Source organism: Xyrauchen texanus, chromosome 23 (assembly GCF_025860055.1).
Source record: "Xyrauchen texanus isolate HMW12.3.18 chromosome 23, RBS_HiC_50CHRs, whole genome shotgun sequence".
Classification (NCBI taxonomy): domain Eukaryota; kingdom Metazoa; phylum Chordata; class Actinopteri; order Cypriniformes; family Catostomidae; genus Xyrauchen; species Xyrauchen texanus.
Genome location: NC_068298.1, coordinates 40,690,868 through 40,714,776, shown reverse-complemented (window position 1 = coordinate 40,714,776; position 23,909 = coordinate 40,690,868). Strand labels below are relative to the sequence as shown.

The 23,909-nt window shown below is 38.3% G+C and overlaps 1 protein-coding gene across 3 annotated transcripts; it reads left to right on the top strand.

Annotated features, from left to right (window-relative positions):
• Positions 1-471: 471 nt before the first annotated feature.
• Positions 472-23,110, top strand: LOC127663530 (interferon regulatory factor 2-like). Of its 3 annotated transcripts, none has more exons than XM_052155151.1 (9): positions 472-668; positions 2,607-2,699; positions 2,905-3,004; positions 4,298-4,471; positions 5,016-5,053; positions 5,620-5,725; positions 8,220-8,375; positions 16,296-16,342; positions 20,395-23,110. In XM_052155151.1, the coding sequence occupies exons 2-9, from the start codon at positions 2,613-2,615 to the stop codon at positions 20,698-20,700; spliced, it is 1,014 nt and encodes a 337-aa protein (XP_052011111.1). In that variant the 5' UTR covers positions 472-668; positions 2,607-2,612; the 3' UTR covers positions 20,701-23,110. The 3 variants fall into 3 exon arrangements, with proteins under 3 accessions (XP_052011111.1, XP_052011110.1, XP_052011109.1); XM_052155150.1 differs by lacking the exon at positions 472-668 and adding an exon at positions 776-1,141 and having other exon boundaries at positions 16,299-16,342; XM_052155149.1 differs by lacking the exon at positions 472-668 and adding an exon at positions 778-1,141.
• The last annotated feature ends 799 nt before the right edge of the window (positions 23,111-23,909 follow it).

The following is a 23,909-nucleotide window of genomic DNA, read 5'->3' as shown; positions in this document are numbered from 1 at the left end:
ACTTTTGTTTTTATGCTCATTTTCTATTCAGACAGACGGCCAGTACTCATATCTTAGTTGAGCTATATCATATCTCAATGTTGCAACTTAAGTTTCCTTTCTTCCTGCTTCGCCTTTAAGAAGCAATAGCGAAACAACGAGGAAGTGAAAATGAAATGAAACGATGAGCAGACCAGCTCGTACTATACTATGACAAAGCCTTAGCTCATGAATATTAAAGAGGTCCTGGTGACGTTAGTTGGTTACCTCTCAGGAGAGTGCCGCAGCCTAATTACTATTCATAAGCTAAGCAGACACCATAATACGATTCGCTCGCTGACTACCGCCCACTTGCGAAAGCTTTTGCGCATCAGCCAATCAGTGCGTGAACGTATCGGCACATCTTTAATATTAATTAGCTGAGCCTTCATCATAGTAGGATTTGTAAACACGTAAAGCGAGCCCTCATACACGCCCTCCGGATCGCGCAAACACACACATACACACACACTCGCACAGTCCGGCTGGGGATTTCCACCCAAGCGCTTGTTTCCTTCACTTGTTTTGCTTTCGATCTGAGAGCGAAATCAAACCCATTTGACTTTTCCTTTTGATATCGAGGACAACAAATTGTCAAGAAACTTCAAAGACTCTGCTGTTGTTCCCAAAGTGATTTGCACGCACTGCAGGTAATACAGCGCATTTCCGCATTTATTTATGGGGACCATATCTATATATATAAGTGGATGTTTATGCTGTAGGCCACGTAGAGTTGCTGGAGGGAGTTTAAAAGCGAAAGCCATGGGCTGTTTGGGTCCAGTGGGAATCAAGGGATGCTTATTTTCACTTTTGGATTCACTTGACAACATTAACACACTTATTTAAAGAGGCTGAACTCATCTGATTTAGTTTGCTGTAAAAATGATTGGGACGCACTGGCCTTTACAATGTAACTTCACAGTAAGCAACGGCTAATGAATTACGTGTTAAATAAGGAAGGATGTTGTTTGGGAGGACATATGGACATTGTTGCTGCTGCCGTAATAATTTAGACCTATATTAACATGTAATATGGGCAGTGTAATAAATGGCTTATGTAGAAGGAGATTTTTGGATCCGCGATACTCTCAATGACTGGAAATTGAGTCATGCTTTTGCTAAGGTTTGTTATAATGTAATGTTTTTAAAATGTAGCTCTCTAGTTTCTCCTTTATTTCTTCATTCTCTCATTTATCCTTCATAGTGCGCCTGTGTGCTTATGTTACACTGGCACAGTTTTTTATGTTTTTATTTTTTAGTTTGTTGATGTGTGTGTGTGAAGAGTGTGTCATATATTGCTGGTGTGTAGTTTGATTGCCTTTGTTCATTCTCATTTCTAAACCATAAAAGTTCAAAGTTCAGTGCGACAAATGGGTGATTTGAAAGGGAGTTTTTATTGTGATTAACTATAAACCTTTTTATGAGCCTGAATTGGTTAATTAGTAACTTGAGATTTGCACTGTGAAATTACAAACATTATCAACAAACAGGAGTACTTTTGATGTTTGTCATCATGCATACAGGTTTGACCACATGAGTCTTTATAAGATCAATTCTCTGTAAAAAAAATTAAAAAAAAAACAATTGTTGAGCAAACTTAAAAAATCAAGGCAACATGATGCAGTATGATGTTTGAGTATTTATTTATTTTTGTCAGTAACATTGCTTCATTCAGTCAATGTAAATTTGTTCACTAAATGCAGAAATTATTGTTTGGAAAACTACTAATTACTTGTTCAGCAAACTATCAATTCTCAAAACAAGAAATTTCATTTGATCACCATTTCAATTACTTTTACATGAAGTTAACTGCACTCTTTTCCTCTGAATAGAGGTATGTTGTGCGAACCGTTGTTTGACAGACAAATAACAGACCTCAACCCCTTTAACACACAAACCCCATTAACAGTGACTGTCAACAAATCTCATTAATTTAAAAGATGAGCTCTCAACATCACCACACACCAATAGACTAACAGCGTAAATAAAGTCAGCAAACAGCAGAAGATAAGCCTGTAACACTAACCACATCATTTATTCATGTTGCAATGCATGCTGGGAACTCGCATATCAGCAACATTGTTCAGTATGAAATTGTTTGTTCAAACACCTCTGTTAGTTGGGACAACATTTGGGGAAATGTTGTTGGACTAACATGTGTTTTTATGTAGATGCAAAATAATTCCCATTTTGTAGTATCTGCGACTCATAAGCTGGATAAAATGCAGTTTGATTTTTTACTGTAAACACACACTTTAACATCCTCTATTTGTACTGCATGTCATGTAACTCACGGCTTTACTCACACACCGTTCATGTTTTAATTGATGAAAAGAGAATACATTTATTCATTTGCAGACACTTTTTATTATACCATGATAATGCACAATTCTTTCCTTTTTTCTTTATCGTCTTTTTCAGTAAATTGTGATTCACGTGGTTTCCCCTGGTTTATTTTTATAGATAAGGTTAAAGTTGGTCAACATGCTTTCCGCACAGTCATGGAGGAATGTACAATCTGTTCAAAAGGAAAAGTAGCTGTCAAAATATAACACATTCCAGATGTCTCTCTGTCTTTCTCTCTCTAGGCCAGCATGCCGGTAGAGAGAATGCGTATGAGACCGTGGTTGGAAGAGCAGATAAACTCGAGTACAATTCTTGGGCTCAAATGGGTCAACAAGGTACATACCGTGTATTTCAGTCAGCTATGACTATACATGTGGCTATGGTAGTTCAAAACTTGTCTTTGTACAGTATTGTATTGTTATGATCAAAACTCGACTTTTTGCAAAAGCAGTAGTTGTCTTCCCTCGTTTAAATGCACGTTTAAGTGCATTTGGGGTGTGTCAAAGCTTGTAACACGTTTTGCATGTTCTTTGCATACAGGAGAAGAGAATATTCCAGATTCCATGGATGCATGCCGCACGACATGGCTGGGATGTGGAGAAAGATGCCCCTCTCTTCCGAAACTGGGCCATACATACAGGTGCAGTCATATACACACTCAAAACTGTATTCTCTTCTTGGCAGAGGCTTTTATCCAGAGCAACTTGCTTTGCATTCAAGACATTTATCAGCTTGTGTGTTCCCTGGGACTCAAACCCATGAGGCATGTTTGCACCGTGCGCAGTTTCAGCTACTGGACCTATCAGGCTACTCGACGCACCTTTCCCTGGGGAGGGGGCGTGGCAGGTCATCCCCGTCTACTTGGATGAGGGAGGGGACAAGGGGAGTGAAACAAAAAAAAAGTGTGGCACCTACACGCCGTAACGGCAATCGTGCCAAATTAACAAAACTTTTTTTAAAAAGAGAGGGAAAGGCCAACTCGTAGTGGGAGAGCGAGAGAGAGGAAAAAAACACTTAGGCCTACTCGCCGGGTTCTCGAGGCAGTCCTCAGGCCCCTCGCGGTCGGCGGCCGTTCCTCCGCTTCCAGGCGGCCAGTCTCCTGGCTCTGCTCCTTTGGGGTGGATGTAGCGGCAAGAACCCTACTACGGTGCATCCCTCCTCCTTCCCGGGTTTCGGCACCAGTGTAAAGGGATTAAAGGGGAAGGAGGAGGCGATAACCAGCTTGACAATATAAATAATAGTTTAATATTAAACTGAACCAAAAGCTACGCCCTCTGCCCAAATTACCGATTAATAAATGTGACGTGAGCAAACTGTGCCCTTATTGGTCGGAATGTGAGTGTGCTGTTCCGGGATTTAGCTCATACATCGATATACTGCATAAAACAATATACTTGTAAAAAAACATCAACCAACGGTACAAATGTTAGAGTATTGTTTATGTCACCGTTATGCATAAATTGCCGCATTGCACAGAATGAGGTTGTGCTACAAACATTATCTGTCAATGGAAACTTATATGGAATATAAGTTGTAAATGGTGTTATTTTTATCTGTCATTACTTGCATTACTTCTGCTTTTAAAAGTGCTTGTTCTCATGGTAACAGAGAGTGCCCCCCTGAACGTAAAGATGGTTAAAGTGAAAACTGAGGCATTAGTTCATTTTCATGCCTCATTAATGGTTTTCTTTCTTGTTTTGTTTTAACTGTGAAAAAGTTGCTAACGCCATCCTGCCTGTGTCTGTTCTGCCGCTAGCCAACAGAGAGAAGTGTTCACATGAAAACGACCTCAGGAATGATTAAATAACACCTTTATTAAACGTGCAATTATATCTTTAGACTGCAAAAATGCATTGCAAATATAAAAAGTTGAATAGTGTAAGTTTCCTTCTGCATTTTAAGTGTTTAAAGGTATTTGACTACCACATTTTAGGGAAATACCAACCAGGTGACAAACCGGACCCCAAAACATGGAAGGCAAACTTCCGCTGTGCAATGAACTCTCTGCCTGACATTGAGGAGGTGAAAGACAAAAGTATCAAAAAGGGAACGAATGCTTTCAGGGTGTATAAGATGCTGTCAGCATCAGAGAGGCACTCAAAGAGAGGTCAGTGAACATTTACCTTTCATGACATCACACACTGACATGTCTGGACACTATGCTGCTATGCTATTGTTAAATCAATACTAAGAGTGATATGATGTTTTACTGTACATGTTTACATTAATGTGTCTAAATACATTCAAATAAATGGGTAGTTTGGAGAAGAATCTCATTCAATTAAAAGAAAGAATCACTAAATGATATTACATTTTTGGCATCGTGACATTATATTCACGACTAGTAAGCACACTTTTACCCCCGTGCTTTTGTAATGTGAAAATCACATTCTTTTGGGGGGAAAAAAGTACGAATAAAAAAAATTAATAATTGAGTATAATGAGAGTTACAAAAATAAACTTAATGGGGATGTCCTTAATTGTCATAAAAATAAAGTTACAATAATATATATATTTGTAAATATTGTTTTATGTTTTTGGGTGAAATATGACCTGAAATTGTTCTTGACAGGTTTTATGAGCTTGACCCTTTTGATTTGTTTACTTAAAGTATAGCGTGTATTTGATCTACATGTGTGTGTCTTTCAAAGGTAAAAAGAGGGCGTTTGAAAAAGAAGAAAAGATAAAGGTAATTGAGATTCAATTTGAAGTACTCTCACATTTAAAGCTGGTTACGGTCGCTCACTCTGACAAGCTCTGCAGAACTCCCCATTGTCATTAATGGGAGGTTGCCGTGAACGACCCGGTTTTTGGAAATGAGGGCTGACACAGTTTAATCCATAACATGCTCTTCTCCAGATTTATTTAAAGATTATAAAAAAACATTATATATATATATATATATATATATATAATTTTTTATTATTATAATTTTTTTTTAAAAACACTGCAGGTATTCTCTCTGGGTAACTTGTGTCAAGTTCGACATTTTATTATATATTTTGATAAAATCCAGCTTAAAATTGCTCAAACACACGTTACTTCCATAGGCTGTTATTGGAAAATAGCAAAGGCGTGTCAGAGTAATGGCAGCAGGGCAACAGTTGCTAAGACAGGATTGGTCAGAAGCATATTTAAGGCAGGCTTAACAGCGGGTCAATTGATACAGATAAATGACAGATTAAAGCAGATTAACTGATACAGAACAACAGCCGTATGTAACTGAGCTGCAGTGTGTTTGTGTGTTCATTGCAGTCAGAGCGACCGTGCCCTGCGCCTTCAGGTTGGGAAAACAGTAATGACTCTTCAGCCTGTAAAATCCCAGTGACAGTCAAAAAGGAGGCAGACAACTCTGGTACAGGTACTGAACTTCCTGCTCTGCCCTGCACACCTGCGCTCAGGTCATGTGTGTTAATTCAGGTGGAACCTGTTCCTTGCGGGCACAATAATTCACATAGCAAGAGTTAAGATTTGAACCAGTCTATGTGTTGATACATTACTGTACAAACACACTCATCTCAATGTGACACAATTCATTTAACTTAATTCTCAGACATGGGATAGACGAATAATCTGGTGATTCTTGCAAAACCTTTTAAGAAAATGTCCTGGACATATTTAAGTATACATTTTTCTATGTTAAAACACTTTTTCTTTTCCCAGCTTACTGTAAGGGACAATGCAGAGATAATTACAGTTTTTCACAATTTTAAACACAAACCAAATCTTCAAACAAAATTACAAAATCCCTGACTCTTCTGCCAAAATAAAAAAATCCCTGCAAAACCATTTAATCTGTGCTCAAAATCCCAGTTATGGGAGTTATTGAATATCTATTTTTAGAGCACGCACCACCAATGTACCTTGTGCCGCTTTTCACCCGTTCTATTTCTGACAATCTCGCTGCACCGCACGCAATACCAAACCCAGCGCGAGAGAGTCATGAGCAAATTACTCTTTTGAACCAGATCTTTTTCATGAATCACCTGAAAATAACTGAAAATCCCAGGAGATCAGCCGTTACAGAAACACTCATCTGGCACCAACAATCATGCCACGCTCCAAATCACTTTTTCCCCATTCTGATGGTCGATGTGAACATTAACTGAAGCTCCTGGCCGTATCTGCATGATTTTATGTACTGCACTGCTGCCACACGATTGGCTGATTAAATAATCACATGGATGATAGTTGGTGTCAGAAGGGCTGGTTTGAGTATTTCTGGAATTTTCACAAACAACATTCTCTAGAATTTACTCTGAATGGTGCCAAAACCAAAAAACGTCTAGTGAGCGCCAGTTCTGTGGATGGCCTTGTTGATGAGGGAGGTCAACAGAGAATTGCCAGACTGGTTTGAAGTCTACAGTAACTCAGATAACCACTCTGTACAATTGTGTTGAGAAGAATATCATCTCTGAATGCTATACTGAGATGCAGGTTGGCGCTGTTTTGACGGCATGTGGTGGACCTACACAATATTAGGCAGGAGGTTTTTTTAATTTTGTGGCTGATCGGTGAATATACATTTATCCAATTAACCGTCAGCTATTATTTCATTTCACACAAATTGTGTTACTCCATCAAAATGCAATAAATAGAAATGTATTCAGACTTTATACAGCACATTTTTCTTAAGGTGTGCTTTTAGCCCTGTTGTACACATTTACAGTATTTATGAATGAGATTGCATTTTCTTTCTCACATTGCAGTAGGCTACTACCAAAATCTTAATGGTATTAAAAAGAAGAATCTTGTTTATTTTTTTTATATTTAGGGTAAAATACGGCATTTTCTTGACAGGTTTTGTGAGATGTCCTTGTTTATATGAGGTTATGATTATGCTGCACCTTTTATTCTCTGCTCTCTTTCTGTCGTGGACCTGTTTATCCAGATCTCCTTGTTACTGTGTTTATTCACGTCCACTGTTCTCTGTTTCCCCCTTCAAACTCGTGACACACTTGGATGTGTGGAAAAGGTGAGCTTAGTGTTTGTTTGTTTAGTCAGTTGACAGCGTTGATATGGGGTTGTGATACAGTTTAAATTGAGAAAGCAACAAAAATGCCAATGTTCATTCATTTACAAAATACTTTCAATTTCAATCTGGGTTATTTTTTTTTAAACTTGTTTCCAACATTTTATTATGGAGACATTGAGAAATTCTGTCACATTTACCCATGTAATTCCAAACCTATAGAACTATTTAACCTGTATAACTGTAATTCTTACATGAATACAGAAGGAGAATTATTAAAAATGAACTTGGTTACTCATTTCCATTTCTTTACAATGAATGAGGATGGAAGCTTTTATGAATCATAAAGGACACAAAGTAACATATAAAGTAGTCCATACGACTTGAGCCCTTTTTTCTAAACTGAAAATCGTAACTTTTGCCCGAGCTCTCTTTGGGCATCCATGAACGGTCATGACAGCATTGTCCGATTAATAAACAAATTGCTCGTTTGAGTTGAATCTTTTCAATGAATCATTGATCTGATTTACAAAACTGGTCTGAATGATTTGTTCACAAGCTCATCCATTCACAGAGATTCTCAGCTCAGTGGAGGGGGAGATTTGATGGACCACTTTTATGGTGCTTCTGCATACTTGAAGTTTGAAAGCTCAATTTAGTGTAAACACGTGGAAAAGAGCGACCAGTACATTCTTCAAAATTTCTGCTTCTGTGTTCCAAGGAAGAAAGTCAGTCATACGGGTTTGGAACGACACGAGGTTGCACATAAATAATGACAGAATTTCGATTTTCAGTGAAACATGTTACATCCCCTTAAGAAACACTCACTTCCCAGTTCAGTGTTCTCCATATTCACTCTCTCTTCCCTGTTTGTGTTCCTCAGACATTGGTGGGCAGAGCCCTGCAGACGATAAGCTGATCATCAACGATCTGCCCGATGTGTGTCAGACCATTGAGGTGGTGACGGAAAACGAGGAGCAGGCCGTGACCTCCAGCGACCCTTACCCCTTACAGATCTCCCCTGTCTCCTCGTATGGAGGTTTGTTTGACACACACACACACACACACACACACACACACACACACACACACACACACACACACACACACACACACACACACTTTGGCACATAGTTCTATGAGCAATACAACATTATTATGTGGCTCACTGTAATTCTTGAATCTGATTGGTCAGTCGCAGGATTGAGCGGTCACATATATTTAGTTTACAGTAATGGCGGCTTAATGGTATCAGAGATTCTCTTATCAAATGAGGAAATGGCGACCTTGGTAACGTCAACAATAACATTCGCCTCGTAAGCCAATCATGAAATGGCCCTGATGTCATTGAATCACTTTTAGAGATTGACGTCAGTCATGTGACTGTTAGTGGATACCAGAAAATGAGTTTTGGGTGGGTTGAGCAATTTTTTGCAGTATGTGAAAAGCACTAAACTACACAATTTAAACAATCAAATAAAAAAATGTAAGAAACACAAAAATCATATCACACAAAAAATGCATCTTGCACAATAGATTTTTTCTAAAATCAAAAGTGAATTGTTTGTTTGCATTTTTACGAGTTGTCTGCAGTCTGTTTTTAAAGCCGGGGTTATACAGTATCTTGCAATGAGTTTGAGGAGTCCGTTGAGTTCCCTTTTGTTCCTCATCAGTCGCTCTGTGCCCTCAAAGGGAGATGTCCTGTTTTGCACACCTCATGACAATGTCCATGGATAATTTTACCAATTCTTTTGTCCAATTGTCATTTATTTTGCAATTTTTTGTGCACAGTATTTTTTAAGTGAATTTTAAATAAGTAAAATCTAGTTGGTGTTGCGGGCTAAAGCACAGAACTGGTCAGCAGAAGGTTTCCAGTTCAATCCCCAGTCACCACCATTGTGTCCGGGTTGCTCCGGGGGGATTGTCCCTGTAATAAGTGCACTGTAAGTCGCTTTGGATAAAAGCATCTGCCAAATACATAAATGTAAATGTACTTTTACTTACAAATCTGATGTACATGGTACTTGAATAAAATTGAAACAAACAATTTGTTAGAACACTTCATATTTGAAACAATCCTTGTAAACACATTTAATCATGTACCACTTGATATATATAAAATAAAGTTAATAAATGCATGATATAGTCTATTAGACAACCTCACCTTGTTTTACTGGCAGTAGAAACTGAATGCAGAGCTGCGCACGCAGACCTCAAATACTTGTAAATATACTTGCAAACGGTGAAACCATGCAAGTGCATGAATTAATCAACCAAGGTGCATTCTGGGAATATCAGCTTCATAATGTTAAGTAAAAGGTGCAGTATGTAAGATTCAGAAACCCTTGTTATTAATGACACCTGTGGCCATTAAGTGCGCTATTGTTTTTATTTATAGATTATATATATTTTCTGTATAACCAAGTTACGTAACACTAATGAATGGAGCTTTTTGCATTATCTTGAACATTGTCTAACATTCATTTCACATGTTATTATAGTTTAGCTAAAATGACACAGATCAATCCTTATGGCACTATATTTCACATGTTTACAGTTATGTAAGATTACCTGTCCAATAAGATGAATGCCAAATCAGGGTCGGTTTTTATCCCCAAAACCGAACGAAGGTCCCTTCAGGAATCAAATGCCCTGCCGATGTTCACTCTAGTTTTCGTCAACAACGATCATGTTCCTGCTTAGCCAGACTGGATTCAGTAGATAATGTAATTTTGTTTGGGCTTACTCAGTTTGTGTAGGAGTCGGTGTTGTGCTGGGAGCTGGACGTTTGCTAGATTCCATCTCTAAGATAACGTTACCAAGTGTTGCATGTCGCTGTTGAACAGAGGAAGAGAAGCTGTTACTGTCTGAGGCAAAGCTCTCGGGAGCGCCCATAAAACATCACATCCTTTGGATTTTCCCAGCAAAAACGACCTGCAATTAATATAACAAGGATTTCTACTTTAGGATTGAAGCATTGTAGAGATGACAAACATAAATAATATTTACTTACAGTATAAGCTAGAGCATTTATTTTTGCATGTTTGAATTGAGAATTGGTAGAAAATGTAGAATTGACTAAATATTTGTAATTATTTTTAAACAAATTTTTCAGTGTAGAAAGTACTTAATCTTTTCAGCTGCATTGACTTGTTTTCAGTGTATAAATTTAAAGTCAAAGATTCTGTCTGGGCCCTTTCTTGGCTACACTCCTGTTGCAGTCATCATTAGGGTACATGTCAGTCTTCATTATTGTCCAGTTACATCGTCCTATTTCCCCGCCCTGTGCAGAATCTGTTGGTTTGAATTCGGCCCACGTCATGTTCTGATCCCATTCATCCCCTCGTCAATTACTGAAATCTCTCCAATTTCGCTAAAATAAAAGGCAAAGCCAAATAAATAGAAAAAAATCAAAACAAGTTTGAAGCTCTATGTTGTTTGGTTTTCAGTGGCCAGAGTTGTCAGATTTGATCCTCCTTGTCAGCAAAAAAAAAAAAAACATGACAACATAAAAAACGTCTTTTTACATAGCACATAGTTTCTAACATTAGTGATCAGCCCATCTAGCTGTACACGTCTCAAGGACACACTCTCTGTGCATCACGGCAGCTGTACCTCTGTTAATGAGTAACGCTGAGGTGTGAACACAGTTACATTTCGCACCCGTGTATGCTTGTCCTCATAAAGTAAAATGAACCTTCATAATGTTTTGGAAGTCTGACATAGTTGTGCATTTTATGGTATTATGGCCGAAATTTGTAGCATAGCTTCTCATTTTGAGTTACTAAATTTTGACATTTTGCGAAGAAAACTCAAAGCTCTCAGTCACGATGGTACTAGGGTGTTCTGGGTGGTTGTCAGGGCATTGCGATGCAGTTGCCACATTGTTCTTTCTGGTTTTTATTGCATTGCTGTGCAGTTGCTAGGGTGTTCTGGGTGGTTGTCAGGGCATTGCGATGCAGTTGCCACATTGTTCTTTCTGGTTTTTATTGCATTGCTGTGCAGTTGCTAGGGTGTTCTGGGTGGTTGTCAGGGCATTGCGATGCAGTTGCCACATTGTTCTTTCTGGTTTTTATTGCATTGCTGTGCAGTTGCTAGGGTGTTCTTGGTGTTTGTCAGGGCATTGCAATGCAGTTGCAACATTGTTCCTTCTGGGTGGTTGACTGCTAGTTATGGGTCCACAAATATCATAACTAGATGGATATACGGCTGATAAGAAGTCATCCGGCTGGCTGTATAAAGCTTGAAGTGGTAAACAACAAGATCTGAGATTAAATTCCAGCTGGGGCATTTCCACACAAGTGTTCCAGTTGTACTCTATCCCTTGTGGGAGAAAGTTATGAGCAAGGAATGCATACGACTTCCTTGGAAAGTACAAAATTATATACTTTAACAACAGTGCTCATTTTAACATAGTTATTCTTCTCTGCTTAGAGCAAGTCTTTTCAACCTAGAGCAGGGGGCCAATCTCAGAGCTCATGCCCTGTCCTGTGCTCGAGCCCTTCTGTTATGGATAATCACAGTCCGCCAAATACATTTACCTTGATGCGCTCCAGGACTGTACGAATCAGTGAACTCTTCAAACATTATTAAATTGTAATCAGATCATCAGTTAATGTTCCTTAATTAAATGCTTTAAACACAAGGTTATTTCGTTAACATTAGTTAATGCATGTGGTTTCATGAACTAACAATGAACAATATATTTTTACAATATTTACAAGATTGTTTTATTATCTTGGTTAATGTTATTGTATAAAAAGACTATTGTTTATTATTAGCCATGTTATGCATTAATAATGCATTAACTAATGTTCACACATGCAACTTTTAAAGTTTTCTAGAAATGTACAGTAACTAAGATAAAACCCTGTATGTGATGCATTGTGTTCCAACAGTTGAAAAAAATGTCTAATAACAGAAATAAAAAGAACTTTTGCTAGCTCACCCTCACTGTTGTCATTCGGACAAGCTAACTGTGCACTCTTCTTGCCCTTTCCATAAAATCTTTTTTTGTTATGTATGCACACATGCAATTATATTATGGGAAACACATCCAAAATAAATAAATGCAATAATATAATAAATGCCACAATCAAAATAAAAAATAAAGTCAAAATTGCAAATGGCAACATTCCTAATTACTCAATTTTCTGTAAAACTTTGTTAGGTTAAGGTGATCAGTTAACAACAACATCTAATTCACTTCTTAAGGATGTAGCAAGAAAATCATGATGTAGAAGAAATATTCCGAAATGTGTTTCATAGAGCAGTTTCTGGAGCACTTCATCACAGTGTAGACAAAATAAAATGATTAAAAACAGCATATTATTGGTTACTTTAAAGACCTGCTGTTTTATTTCCAAAAATGCATGATGATGAATTGTTGCCATATGACTATTACAAACTACCCGTAGAGTAACATGAAGGGGAGGCCACATTTGGATACAATTTAACAAAATATAAATGTATATTAATTTTTATTATTTTTGCTGGTAAGAGGAGGAAAACGGAGGGAAGAAGGGCCTCTAAATCTACAAAAAATGTTATACGACCATCCATCCAATGAAAATTGAAGCCATTTTTACAGTCGCAAGAAACACTCTCTCAATCAGCTGACGTCAACACAGTCTGCTCCAACCACTCGCATCCTTCAGCAATTTTTGGAAGTAGGACATAGGAAAGCAAGGAGAGAAAGAAGAGATAGAAGACAGACAAACTGGCAACATCATTTAGTCAGGGAATTGGGCAACGTATCAGCCATAACATTGTTGCCAACAGTAGTTGAGTAGTTTAATTCAATTCTTTGAAAAGAAACATACTGGTTTCTCAATCCCATTGTCCTCATTCTGTAGTAACAATGCACCTGCACCCACCTGGCTGGCATCTAAATGAATTTGAAAGGGCCGATCCCACCGAGGTGCAGCCAGAACAGGTGCAGTGCTTAACAGAAGTTTTGCACTTTCAAACACACGCTGACAATTTTAAGACCACTCAAATTTGTTTTTGGCTTTCAGAAGATCAGTTAACGGAGCTACAACTAAGAGTTAGCACAAAAATTGCAATAGTAACTGACCATTCCTAAAAATCGCATTTGTTCTTTTTCAGTAGTAGGAGGAAATCTGTCAGTGGCCAAAACTTTGGCACACACAGGACGCAAATTCCCTTTGTCCTACTACCTTCCCCAAAAAGTTTACTATAGCACTTGCAAACTCGTCAGGTGTGCTTCTACCAGACTCACAGTGCACGTAAACGGCAAAGATGTTCCTCCCATGTTTGGCTGTACACTACCATGTCGTCTAGATAAACAGCACATCCTTCCAGCCCTGAGACTACCCTGTTCATCAGGCGCTCGAAGGTTGCAGGCACGTCTCGTAGACTGAAACTCATCATGGTATAGGAATATAATCCTGACGGTGTTATTATAGTGTTAATCTTCTGAGCACGCAAGGTTAAAAAAGAACCTGATAATATCCTTCGTGTAGCTTGTCTTTGTTACAAACCTAGATGAACCTACGTGATCCATACAATCTTCCATGAGTGGAAGCGGAAAAGAATCAGGCTTTGTAACATCGTTCACCTTTCTATAGTCTGTACAAAATCTAAAAGGTATTATCCGGTTTAATAACTAACAGACAAGGTGATGCCCAACTCCAATGGGAAGGTTCCACCAAGCCATTATCCAAAAGATATTTGACTTCAGTCTCCAGGATTTTGTAATTTTTCCAGTGATACACGATAAAATCTCTGCCGGATAGGCTGAGAATCTCCCACATCTATATCATGCTCTATTAAAGCTGTACGCAAGGGCGCATCTTAAAAAAGTGATGGAAACTCATTCATAAAAGATTAGAATTGAACGAGATTTTCATCTGACAAATGCCCAAACATAGTTTCCAACTCTACCATTTTCTCTGAACTATGAACCCGAGGTTGAACACCGTTATCGGGAACACTCTCCTCCTCAACACAAGCTGCAACTATAGGTGAGAAGAAATGAACTCAATTCCTGTGACCAACACAATGGACTACACTTCAGCACTATGGACAGCGGAATCTGACCTGGACACACGTTTGTAATACGTTTTCAACAGATTTACAAGACAGAGTTGCGTAGAATTTTACGGTCAGGGGTCAAAATGAAATAATCTTGTTCGGAGACATAACGAACATTGTTGTATGGACACGCAAACTGTTCTAAAATGGGTGAAACTGTAACAGGGAGCAATGCAAGCACTTGATTACCAGGGCTAAATTCCCTGAACTCAACAATCAAACCAGGCTTTCATTTTTGCTTGGGCCTTGCTCAAATTTGTGTCAAAATCCATTAACATATTCCAACAGGTTCACAGGCGATTTGGGTTTTACCAAGTCATCTTGCAGAGCATCCAACCTTCTTCACCTTATGCCCAATCACCAAGTCATTGGGGCTAAAGCCTGAGCACTCGTGGTAACTTCTTGCGTGGCTAACATTAACCACGGAAGTTCCTCTTCCCTGTCTTTGTTAAGCTCAGTGCAATACACCCGCAATAACGCTTCTGATCTGATTCCAATATTCGAACTATCAGTATTGTCCGATATAGATCCCGATCCGATACCAGTTTTTTTTTTATTAATGAGTTTAGATAATAATAATAATACTAATAATACCATACATTGGTAATACATTTCAGTTGTAATTTCTTAAGGCTTTTATTTTGAAAGTCCAGCACTGAGCGCTAAAGGAAGTTTGTGTTTGAGTGTTTGTTTGTGGGCTAATTCACAATTGTGTAATACGATTCTCATTCAACATCTGGTAAAATGCTTGTCTGGAGCCATTCTCAATGCATGTTATAAGCAGACCAAAGTATTGATCATCAACATCTGAGATGGAGATTGTGTGGAACGAACACATATTGCGCTGATCAGTGCACCACAAGCCTCTGCATGCTTTTATGTGTGTGTTTTTTTTTTTTTTTTTTTTAGAAATGTACTTGTTCATTGAACTGTTGTATATAAGCAATATCACACGAGCAAGAGTGTGATATGGCCCTACATCAGCACTGCTGTAATTACCTATGGCACTCAACCCTGAATCACAGCAGTGCTGATGTAGGGCCATATCACACTCTTGCTCTTGTGATATTGCTTAATTAAACACTTCTGCAATTTACAAAGCTTTTTGATGACTACACCATCTGGTGGACAAAATAGCATCATGCCCAGGGCTGTAACACTATACTGTACCATAGGTTTAATAAATGCTGCAAAAGTATTGTTTATTGTTAGTTCATGTAAACTGATGTAGTTAAGGTGAACTTTGAGCATTTATTTTTTAAATTGTGGGCATGGCTTCTTAAAACTGGTTTTGGTAGTGTTAAGTTTCTTATGGAGTCTTGTGAACAGAAACGGGTCTTATGGGATAGGATCAAAACCAACACATGGTTACATTGCACTTGTCAGTCTGTTTGTGCGTAGACTGGAATGTTGACTCATGTCCTTTTGTTCCATGTTTTTCAATCAACAACAATCCCTTTTTTCCCTGAAGTCCCTGGGGGTGAAAGTGTGTGCATGACATGTCTTGCTCAAGTGTCGAGTCATTTATGGCAATCACAAACATAATGCTGCTGATTTTTTGTATAAATATTTGGCTGGGAACTTCAGTCAGTCAACTCCAAACTTGTAAGGGTTTAATACCCCCAAGTAAATTACTTTCTTTATTCAACAAAACACTAAAAGAGATGTTAGGCAGAATACCAGCCTCAGTTTCATTTTTATTGTATGGAAAAACAATGCAATGAAAGTGAATGGTAACTGAGAGTACTGTAAAATGCATTTTTGGGTGAACTATCCTTGTAATAGCGCACCGGATGAACATATTATTTCGTTCGAACGCTAGCATTATTTCATCAACAAGCTGTCTGCCTGGAAATCCCTGATGCATCAGTCTGACCTCTTTGTTTTCTCTCATTCTTTCCAGCAGAGAGCGATACAGACAGCGTTCAAAGTGAGGAAGACTCCAAAGAGGTACATGTCAAACTCATCCAAAATATTTCCTGTGAAATAAGAAGCAGTCTTGACAATGAAACTCGATTTTTACCTTGTTTGAAGAAGGGCTGAGTGGTACTTGCTGTTGCTGTGTAGTTTCTAAAGTGTTCCAAGTGTTTTTTTGGCACGTTGCGCTGCTGTTTCTAAGGTGCTCTGGATGGTTGCTAGGTTGTCGGTAGGCTGCTCTGGGTCGTATCTTACTTATTCAATGTCAAAAGAGCCTACTTCAAGTCTGTGGTATTCTGGACCTCTGGAATGATTTTGTAGCCTGTTTTATCACCCACCTGTGGACAGTCACTTTAGACACAATAGACACAATAGCAAGTGGCATAGTTTAAGGTATTATCCATGTCCACAGCACAAATGATGCAAATGAGGCTAGCGCCTTGCATGTTAGCTCTGCGGCCATTGGTGTGTGAATGTGTGTGTGTGAATGGGTGATTGGGACACAGTGTAAAGCGCTTTGGTAACCTCTAAGGTTAATAAAAGTGCCATATTAGTGCAGATCATTTACCAATTACCAATCATCAAAAATCTAATTTATCAAAAACTGTCAGTGCTTGTTCTAATGTTAACACATATGCAATTGTAAAAATACAAATCACAGGCTGGAATGTGCCAGAGAAATTTATCAAAGCTGCACAGTTCTGCCGCTCCCTATACGCAAACTACGCAATCTGCGTAGGGCACCAACTCCCCAGGGGGGCACCATTTTACCCTAGGAGGGCACCAGAAAGTCCACCGGCTGCCCTTACTTGCACTTCATACGTTATTCAAGGACCCGAAAGCAGTTGCGGAACACAGATGATCACTTCACACTCATATCACCCTGTTCCTCACACTATGCTATCTTATGACATCTAAACACTTTTACTATAGTGCAGGACTTGTAAGATATATTTTAAAGTTTACATTGCAGAAAACTATTCAAGCCATCAGTCCACGTTATTTCAAACATTTTTAAACAAACGTGTTTAATACAGTAATATCTGGTGAAGAACTATACTACCCATGATGCTGAACAGAATGATCCTCCAATCAGAAAATCGCGGGCATTGAAGTGCACCTAAAGAGCTCTGCAGTGACTTCCCACTACTATAATGCAATCTAGCCTTCCTACAATCTTAAACAACTTGTATGTTTGAAAATATCTGCATTAATATTATTTTTATATCTAAGTATATTGTTTCTACACTTATAATCAACAACTTTAAATCAATAATTTGAAATATTTCCATAGTTTTTCATTTGATTACATCATTCGCAATGCTTCATGGGATTGTAGTCCATGCCCTCATGAAAGATGTTAAGTACACAGTCTTGTACTATTCAGATTCAAGTTTGTATGTTATTCACCTCAAAGCTGGTCAGATATACCATCGATTAACAACTTCAGAGCTCATGGTAGGTCTGTCTTTAAAACAAATATAGTTATTATTTCAATTCACCTAGGTGAAAAGAATTATGACATTTTTACTTCCAGAATCATTTCACTTTCGCTCAATGTGTAGTTGGTGCCAGGCGGTATTAAGACAAAAATTTGGATATACCCCTGAGTGCAAGATGAGTCTGTTTTCATGAAAAAAAAAAAGATGGTTAATTGTAATTGCGTATATATCTGCAAAAATATAATGTTGTGAACATTCAGGAGGATATTAGTAGATAAATGGCCACAAAGATAATAGATATGAACTGAAAGCCTCAAGACTCCAATTTTGATTTCATGGGATCTTGAAATCGCCAGATCTTATGATTGAATGTTTCATGTTTGTAATGTTGTGGTTTTTCCCAGTTCCCATTTGCAAGCGCACATATGCGAGTTCCAGTGTGTGTCTGGGTAAATCTTAAAATGTAGACACTCTCAACCCCCTATTTTCAGTTCCTGTACCTCAGAGCTCTGATGCAAAACAAGACAGGAAAAACAAGAGAAAGAACACGCAGTGGCATGAGCCATCTCACTAAATTCCAGCAAATGTGTTGAGGCTTGTTAGAGAACTATTAATACTGAATGTCTGATTCAGATGTAGAATTGCTGCAGCTCTGAAGGACCCTTGGCTTTGATGGGCTGATTAAAATATCCTTTATTGCTTTGAGGGAGGAAAACTTTTGAAAAAAACGTATTGGCAGGATTTTAAAACATACTTTTTTCCTAGTGTTTACCTAATAAGTGAACATGCGATTTTAGATGGAGACACTCGTTAAACTTTAAATGAAGCTCTATATGCCCCCTCTGTTTGTGTCTTTAGTTTTTGTCCTCATGTGGCGTCAGGAAGCCAGCGGACCTTGTAGTTTGATGATAATCTGATGGTCGCCATAATTCTGTGTAAACAATAGAAGCTATAAATATTCATTGATTTTTAAGTGCTGTTTGACAGACGGGTTTATGTGTCAGTTGTCAGTCTAAACACAATAAAGAGGTGTGCAGAGAGCTTTTTACAGGAAGTGTGTATTTCTGAGATATGTTCCCAGATTCTATCAGTAACTAGTAATTCTAACAGATCTACATTACGCTTCAATCCAATAACTGTTTTAGCACTATTTCTCAATTCGTGTTGGATGACCGGTTGCACACGTGGAATTATGGTCTCGATTTACTGTTTTCATGCAATTGAAACTTCATTTTATGACATACTATATTTTGATTTAGTATTTTGCATTAGTGCTGCAACAACTAATCGTTAAAATCGATAATGAAAATAATTGACAATGAATTTCTTGCATTTAAATGATCAAACTCATCTGAAATTTTTTTTTTAAGTAAATTGATTGTAATAAAATATAGGAAATAAAATAAGGCTTTTTAATCTGATTTATTATTTACATAATTTATGTAGTTCTCAATAATATTTTTGTCTTGCATCCCTCTTGAAACAAGTCGCTGTCCTTTTCTGCATTTCATGGGCGACACACCGGCCCGCTTGGTTCTCCCAATGGACAGTACACCTCTGATCATCCCCAAAAGTGTGTCGGGCCACCGTGAAAATGCCTGGTGTGCCAGATTACCAGTCCAGCCCTGATTGTGACTGTCAAGCTATAAAAGCTATATTTTTTTACATTATCGCATAATGACGTCTCTAGAATGTAACGCTTTCAATCCGGTGTTGTGAAACAGACGAAGAGGACTGTTCTCAGTTCAGTATACTGTATCAAGAGGTGTCGCGACTGAGTCAGTGTACTGTTGAGCTGAGAACTGCTGCGATCAGATCATCATACATCGATAAGACGGTCATACAATTAAGTCATAAACATATTTCCAGCATGTTTTATTTGTTATACGTTTTTCTGTTCAGCAAAATAGACCAGAAACAAACATTTCACCCCTCAATAATATGGCCCACGCATGCTCAGCATCAGCAGCTCATCAGTTCTCAGTGTGTCGGACACCTCCGAAAAAGCAGATTCTCTGTTCAGTGTACCGATGACTCAGAACACTGTTAAGAGCGACTCATTGTACTGTTGACTTTAGAACTGTTCAGGAACTGTCCGATTTGTGAACAAGTTGGAGCGCCTCATTGCAAAGAATAGTTAGGAAAAGCAAATAGGTTCTAGGATCATATTACTCACGGTTTTCAGCTCAGTTCGAGTAGGAGCTTTTAGGCTCATCCAAGAATGAGTTATGACTGAGTAACTTGTGGATCACTGTTGACTCAAGACACGAACTTTCAAACAATTCAGTCCGATTTGGTCAACTGGTTCAACTTGTTCACTGAAAAGACCCAGTTCAAAAGTACGATTCGTTCACGAACTGGACATCACTACCAGGTGAAAGTATAAGCACGGCTTAAGGAGGAAAAAGGCAGAGGAATAAATTGTGTACGTTGGTTTCTGTGTGTTACACATTTATGTTGACTTGAATGAGCGATTTCAAGGTTCAGATTTCCTCCACATTGTACTCAAACATTAGTCCAGGGGAACTGAATGCTGCTAAAGATAAGAATGTTAAATGATGATTTCAGAATTGGTGGTGACATCTGATGTTTATTGTGTCCTTTCGGATGTGATAACCACTGTGGCTTTATTCTTTCCTGCAGCACGTTCAGACCTTACTGTTTGGACTTGAAGACAAGAAGCCGCCAATGATGAGGATGCCTCTGCCCAGCATGTCCTCTTTCATCTCCTCTGACAAAGCCAACTTCAAGATAACCACTGTCCGAGACCAAGTGCCTTCATCTTTACACCCCGCTTTCACAGGTGGGACTCCATGGAACATCTTAAACTCATCTTTCCCCCCTTCCCACAGCCCAGGACCTTCTGATCAGCCACCCGTCCATGAGAAACGAGCCAGTGTGATCATGAAGACGTCAGATGTTTCCAAATCCTCTGTTAAAAGCTGCTGATGATATCTGTATTGAGACACACTGTCTTGCTGGACTTGACCAAGGCGTGAAGAACACTATTGTTGCCTTTGATAAAGGACCTATAAGAGTTCACAGGACACTTTGGCTTTAAAGACAGCTTTCTGGTTGAGTAAAGCATCCTACCAAAGGGGAGGTTAAACATAGTCCCAGATGGGAAATGACACATGAGCTTACATTCAGGGAGATTTTGAGCAAAGTGACATGCAGTGGCCACAAAATGTGTTTGGACACTTATGCCACACTTTGAAATGTACAAGTGTCATTGCGTCAGATGACAAAATGTCAAAGCAAGCTACATTTATTTGAAAGAATAATGGCACATGCACACTTGTCAAGCAAAACATTTCACAAAAAAGTTTTTTAGGTGTGAAATTATGAAACAATAGATTTAAAAGTGAAGATAAATTGCATTTGGACATTTTCTGGTTGTCAAATTGTAGTGAAAGTGAAGAATTACACCTGTGGTTACTCTGCTTGGAAACATGTGTGAACATAAGCGGAACTGACTTCAGAAAATGGCTTTCTTTGCAAAAATAGATTAGAAAAGTTAAGCTTTATTAAAGGGATAGTTCACCGACAAATAAAAATTTGCTCATTTACTCAACTTCATGCCATTCCAGATGTGAAACAAATTGATATTTAAGTCTATTTTTAGTTTAATTGTTTACTTCCAGTTACTCACCAGTGCGCATGATAGGACCAAGTTCATGCTGCTTCTCGTGTGATATAATCACGTTGGCATGTTCAAATGAAAGCAAAACCAGTAAAGCTTGCGAACAGTGTTCTGTTGTAAATAAACCGAGACCCACTTCTGGTTGTCAGTTCTTGCGAGAACAGGCCAGTGCGCGAAAGGCTGTGTGAACTCGGTCCTCTCATTAATGCATACTGGAGAGTGACCAGACCATTATGTTTGAAATGTTTTTTTGTGACAATCAACATTATGCCATAAATGCTGTTAATTAAAGTCTGTCATGTCTGTGCCTCTAGCGCCACTGAACAGAATTTAAAATTCAAACTGCCTTCCAAATACACACCCGTCTTCTGTTGCTCAAACACACAGATGGTCCCGCCCCCAATTCACGCCATTGGTTGAGTCAATGTTTTTGTGTCATACTGGACGAGTCACTCAAAACAAACACAAATTTTGATAGCGCTACAGAGAGACAGTTTTTACAGATTTCATGAAAATTATGAATTTATTTCAACATCAAAAAAGTTAGACTTCAACTACTTGTATTTAACCTGAGACTTTCCTGCTGCAGCATCATTTGTTTGCAGATGGCACTGGTTTCATATGTGCAATAAAAGTCATACATAAGTGTGGCTTCAGTTTCCAAATACTTTATGGGACCACTGTATATCCATAACTTGCCATAGTGATGGGTGTCTAGATTGCAAGCCATAGTGAATGTGTATATAGAGGAATCTGCCTTTAGCCACCCGAGCACCTTAGATAAGCACTGGCTGTGAAAATCAGTGACTATTGTAGCTCGCATTCGTGGAGAATAGTTTTATGAACCTATACGTAGCTCCAACAAAACCAGAAAGAAATGCACTTAATGGCATAATCTTAATTTATCTTCAGACCATTAACGTGAGCCAATTTTTATACCTTAGGACTCTTTTTACAGTATATGAAATATCCACTATTTTACATTATGGGCCATATGATGTAAGAAATCAGGTGTGAATTTGTGTTCGTTTGTGGTTTTTACATAAATAAAATTCATTTGTTTTATGATTTTTATAAAATAAAAAAACATAGGTAGAAAATGGTATGCCTCTTTCTACTGTATATGTGAACATAATGATGTATATGTATATGCTTGTCTGTGTCTATGGCTGTATATTCAAGTCCCAGTTATATGTGTTTGTGCCTATATGATCTTTATACACATACAAGGGCTTCTTTTAATCCTGTGGATCACTGAACATGAACAGATTTCCTCAAGATTGTGGTATATAAAAATCATGTGATCATAAGAATAAACTACAAACTCTGCTTAAGTCACATTTTGATCATTAATGTATTATCTGTCCTCTCAAAAGTGGAGAATATATTTTATATGTTGGTTTTAGATAGAAAAAGACAGAAGGAGTGATAGACGGACAGACTGAAAGATGATAGATATATGATATATAGATAAAAAGAAAGAAAGAGTGATTGGGGGGCATTTATACCATGCTCAATGTAAACGTAAATTCTTCACACTGTAACCCTTTTTATTTTTTTTTATTTATAACAATATAAATATAACAAAAGGTCTGAATGACTGTAATAAAGTCTTTTGTTAATTTATTTGGCAGCTCTGTTGACCTGCCATATTTGTTGTTTTTCTGTCATAAAACTGAGGCTATTGCACAACCTAGTGACAGAATAAAGATACTTCCATTGACATTTGTAGTAGTGCTGTTGTAAAGGTTTTCAGACACAAGAGGTCAATATTGAAAACATTGTTCAGAGCAACAGGTTGACAAAACAGAGGCGTGGAGGGACTACAGGCAGCCGAAATCCAATTGTTGATGTCTGCAGAGAGAGCATCTGTGGCTCTTTTCACCTTTACTTAACCTGACATTATACCTTCATAGAAAGGTTAGGATGTCTCCTGTACTGGCAAGTGAGACACATGTATTGTCAAATACATTTTAAACAAGCTAAACAGGGGCCTGAACTTGAACAACACTGCTATTTAATCATTATTATTAATCACACCATTATTAATTATAACTATGTAAGTTAATGATAAACTCATCAGTATTTTTTTCTTCTCCTTTCTCCACAAATGGGAATGCCCAATTCCCAATGCGCTCAAGGTCCTCGTGGTGACTCGCCTCAATCCAGGTGGTGGAGGACGAACCTCAGTTGCCTCCACGTCTGAGACAGTCAATCCGCGCATCATATCACATGGCTTGTTGAGAACCATGTTCATCTGTACAAACTAGAGTATACAAGTATAATCACCATGGGACCACACAGCTATCATACCCCTCAGGAAGGAGATGCATTCTGTCTCCAAGAGATGAACGTAGTTTGGTGCGAAAATTGCAAATCAATCCCAGAACAACAGCAAATGACCTTGTGAAGATGCTGGAGGAAACAGGTAGACAAGTATCTATATCCACAGTAAAACAAGTCCTATATCGACAACCTGAAAGGCTGCTCAGCAATGAAAAAGCCAATGCTCCAA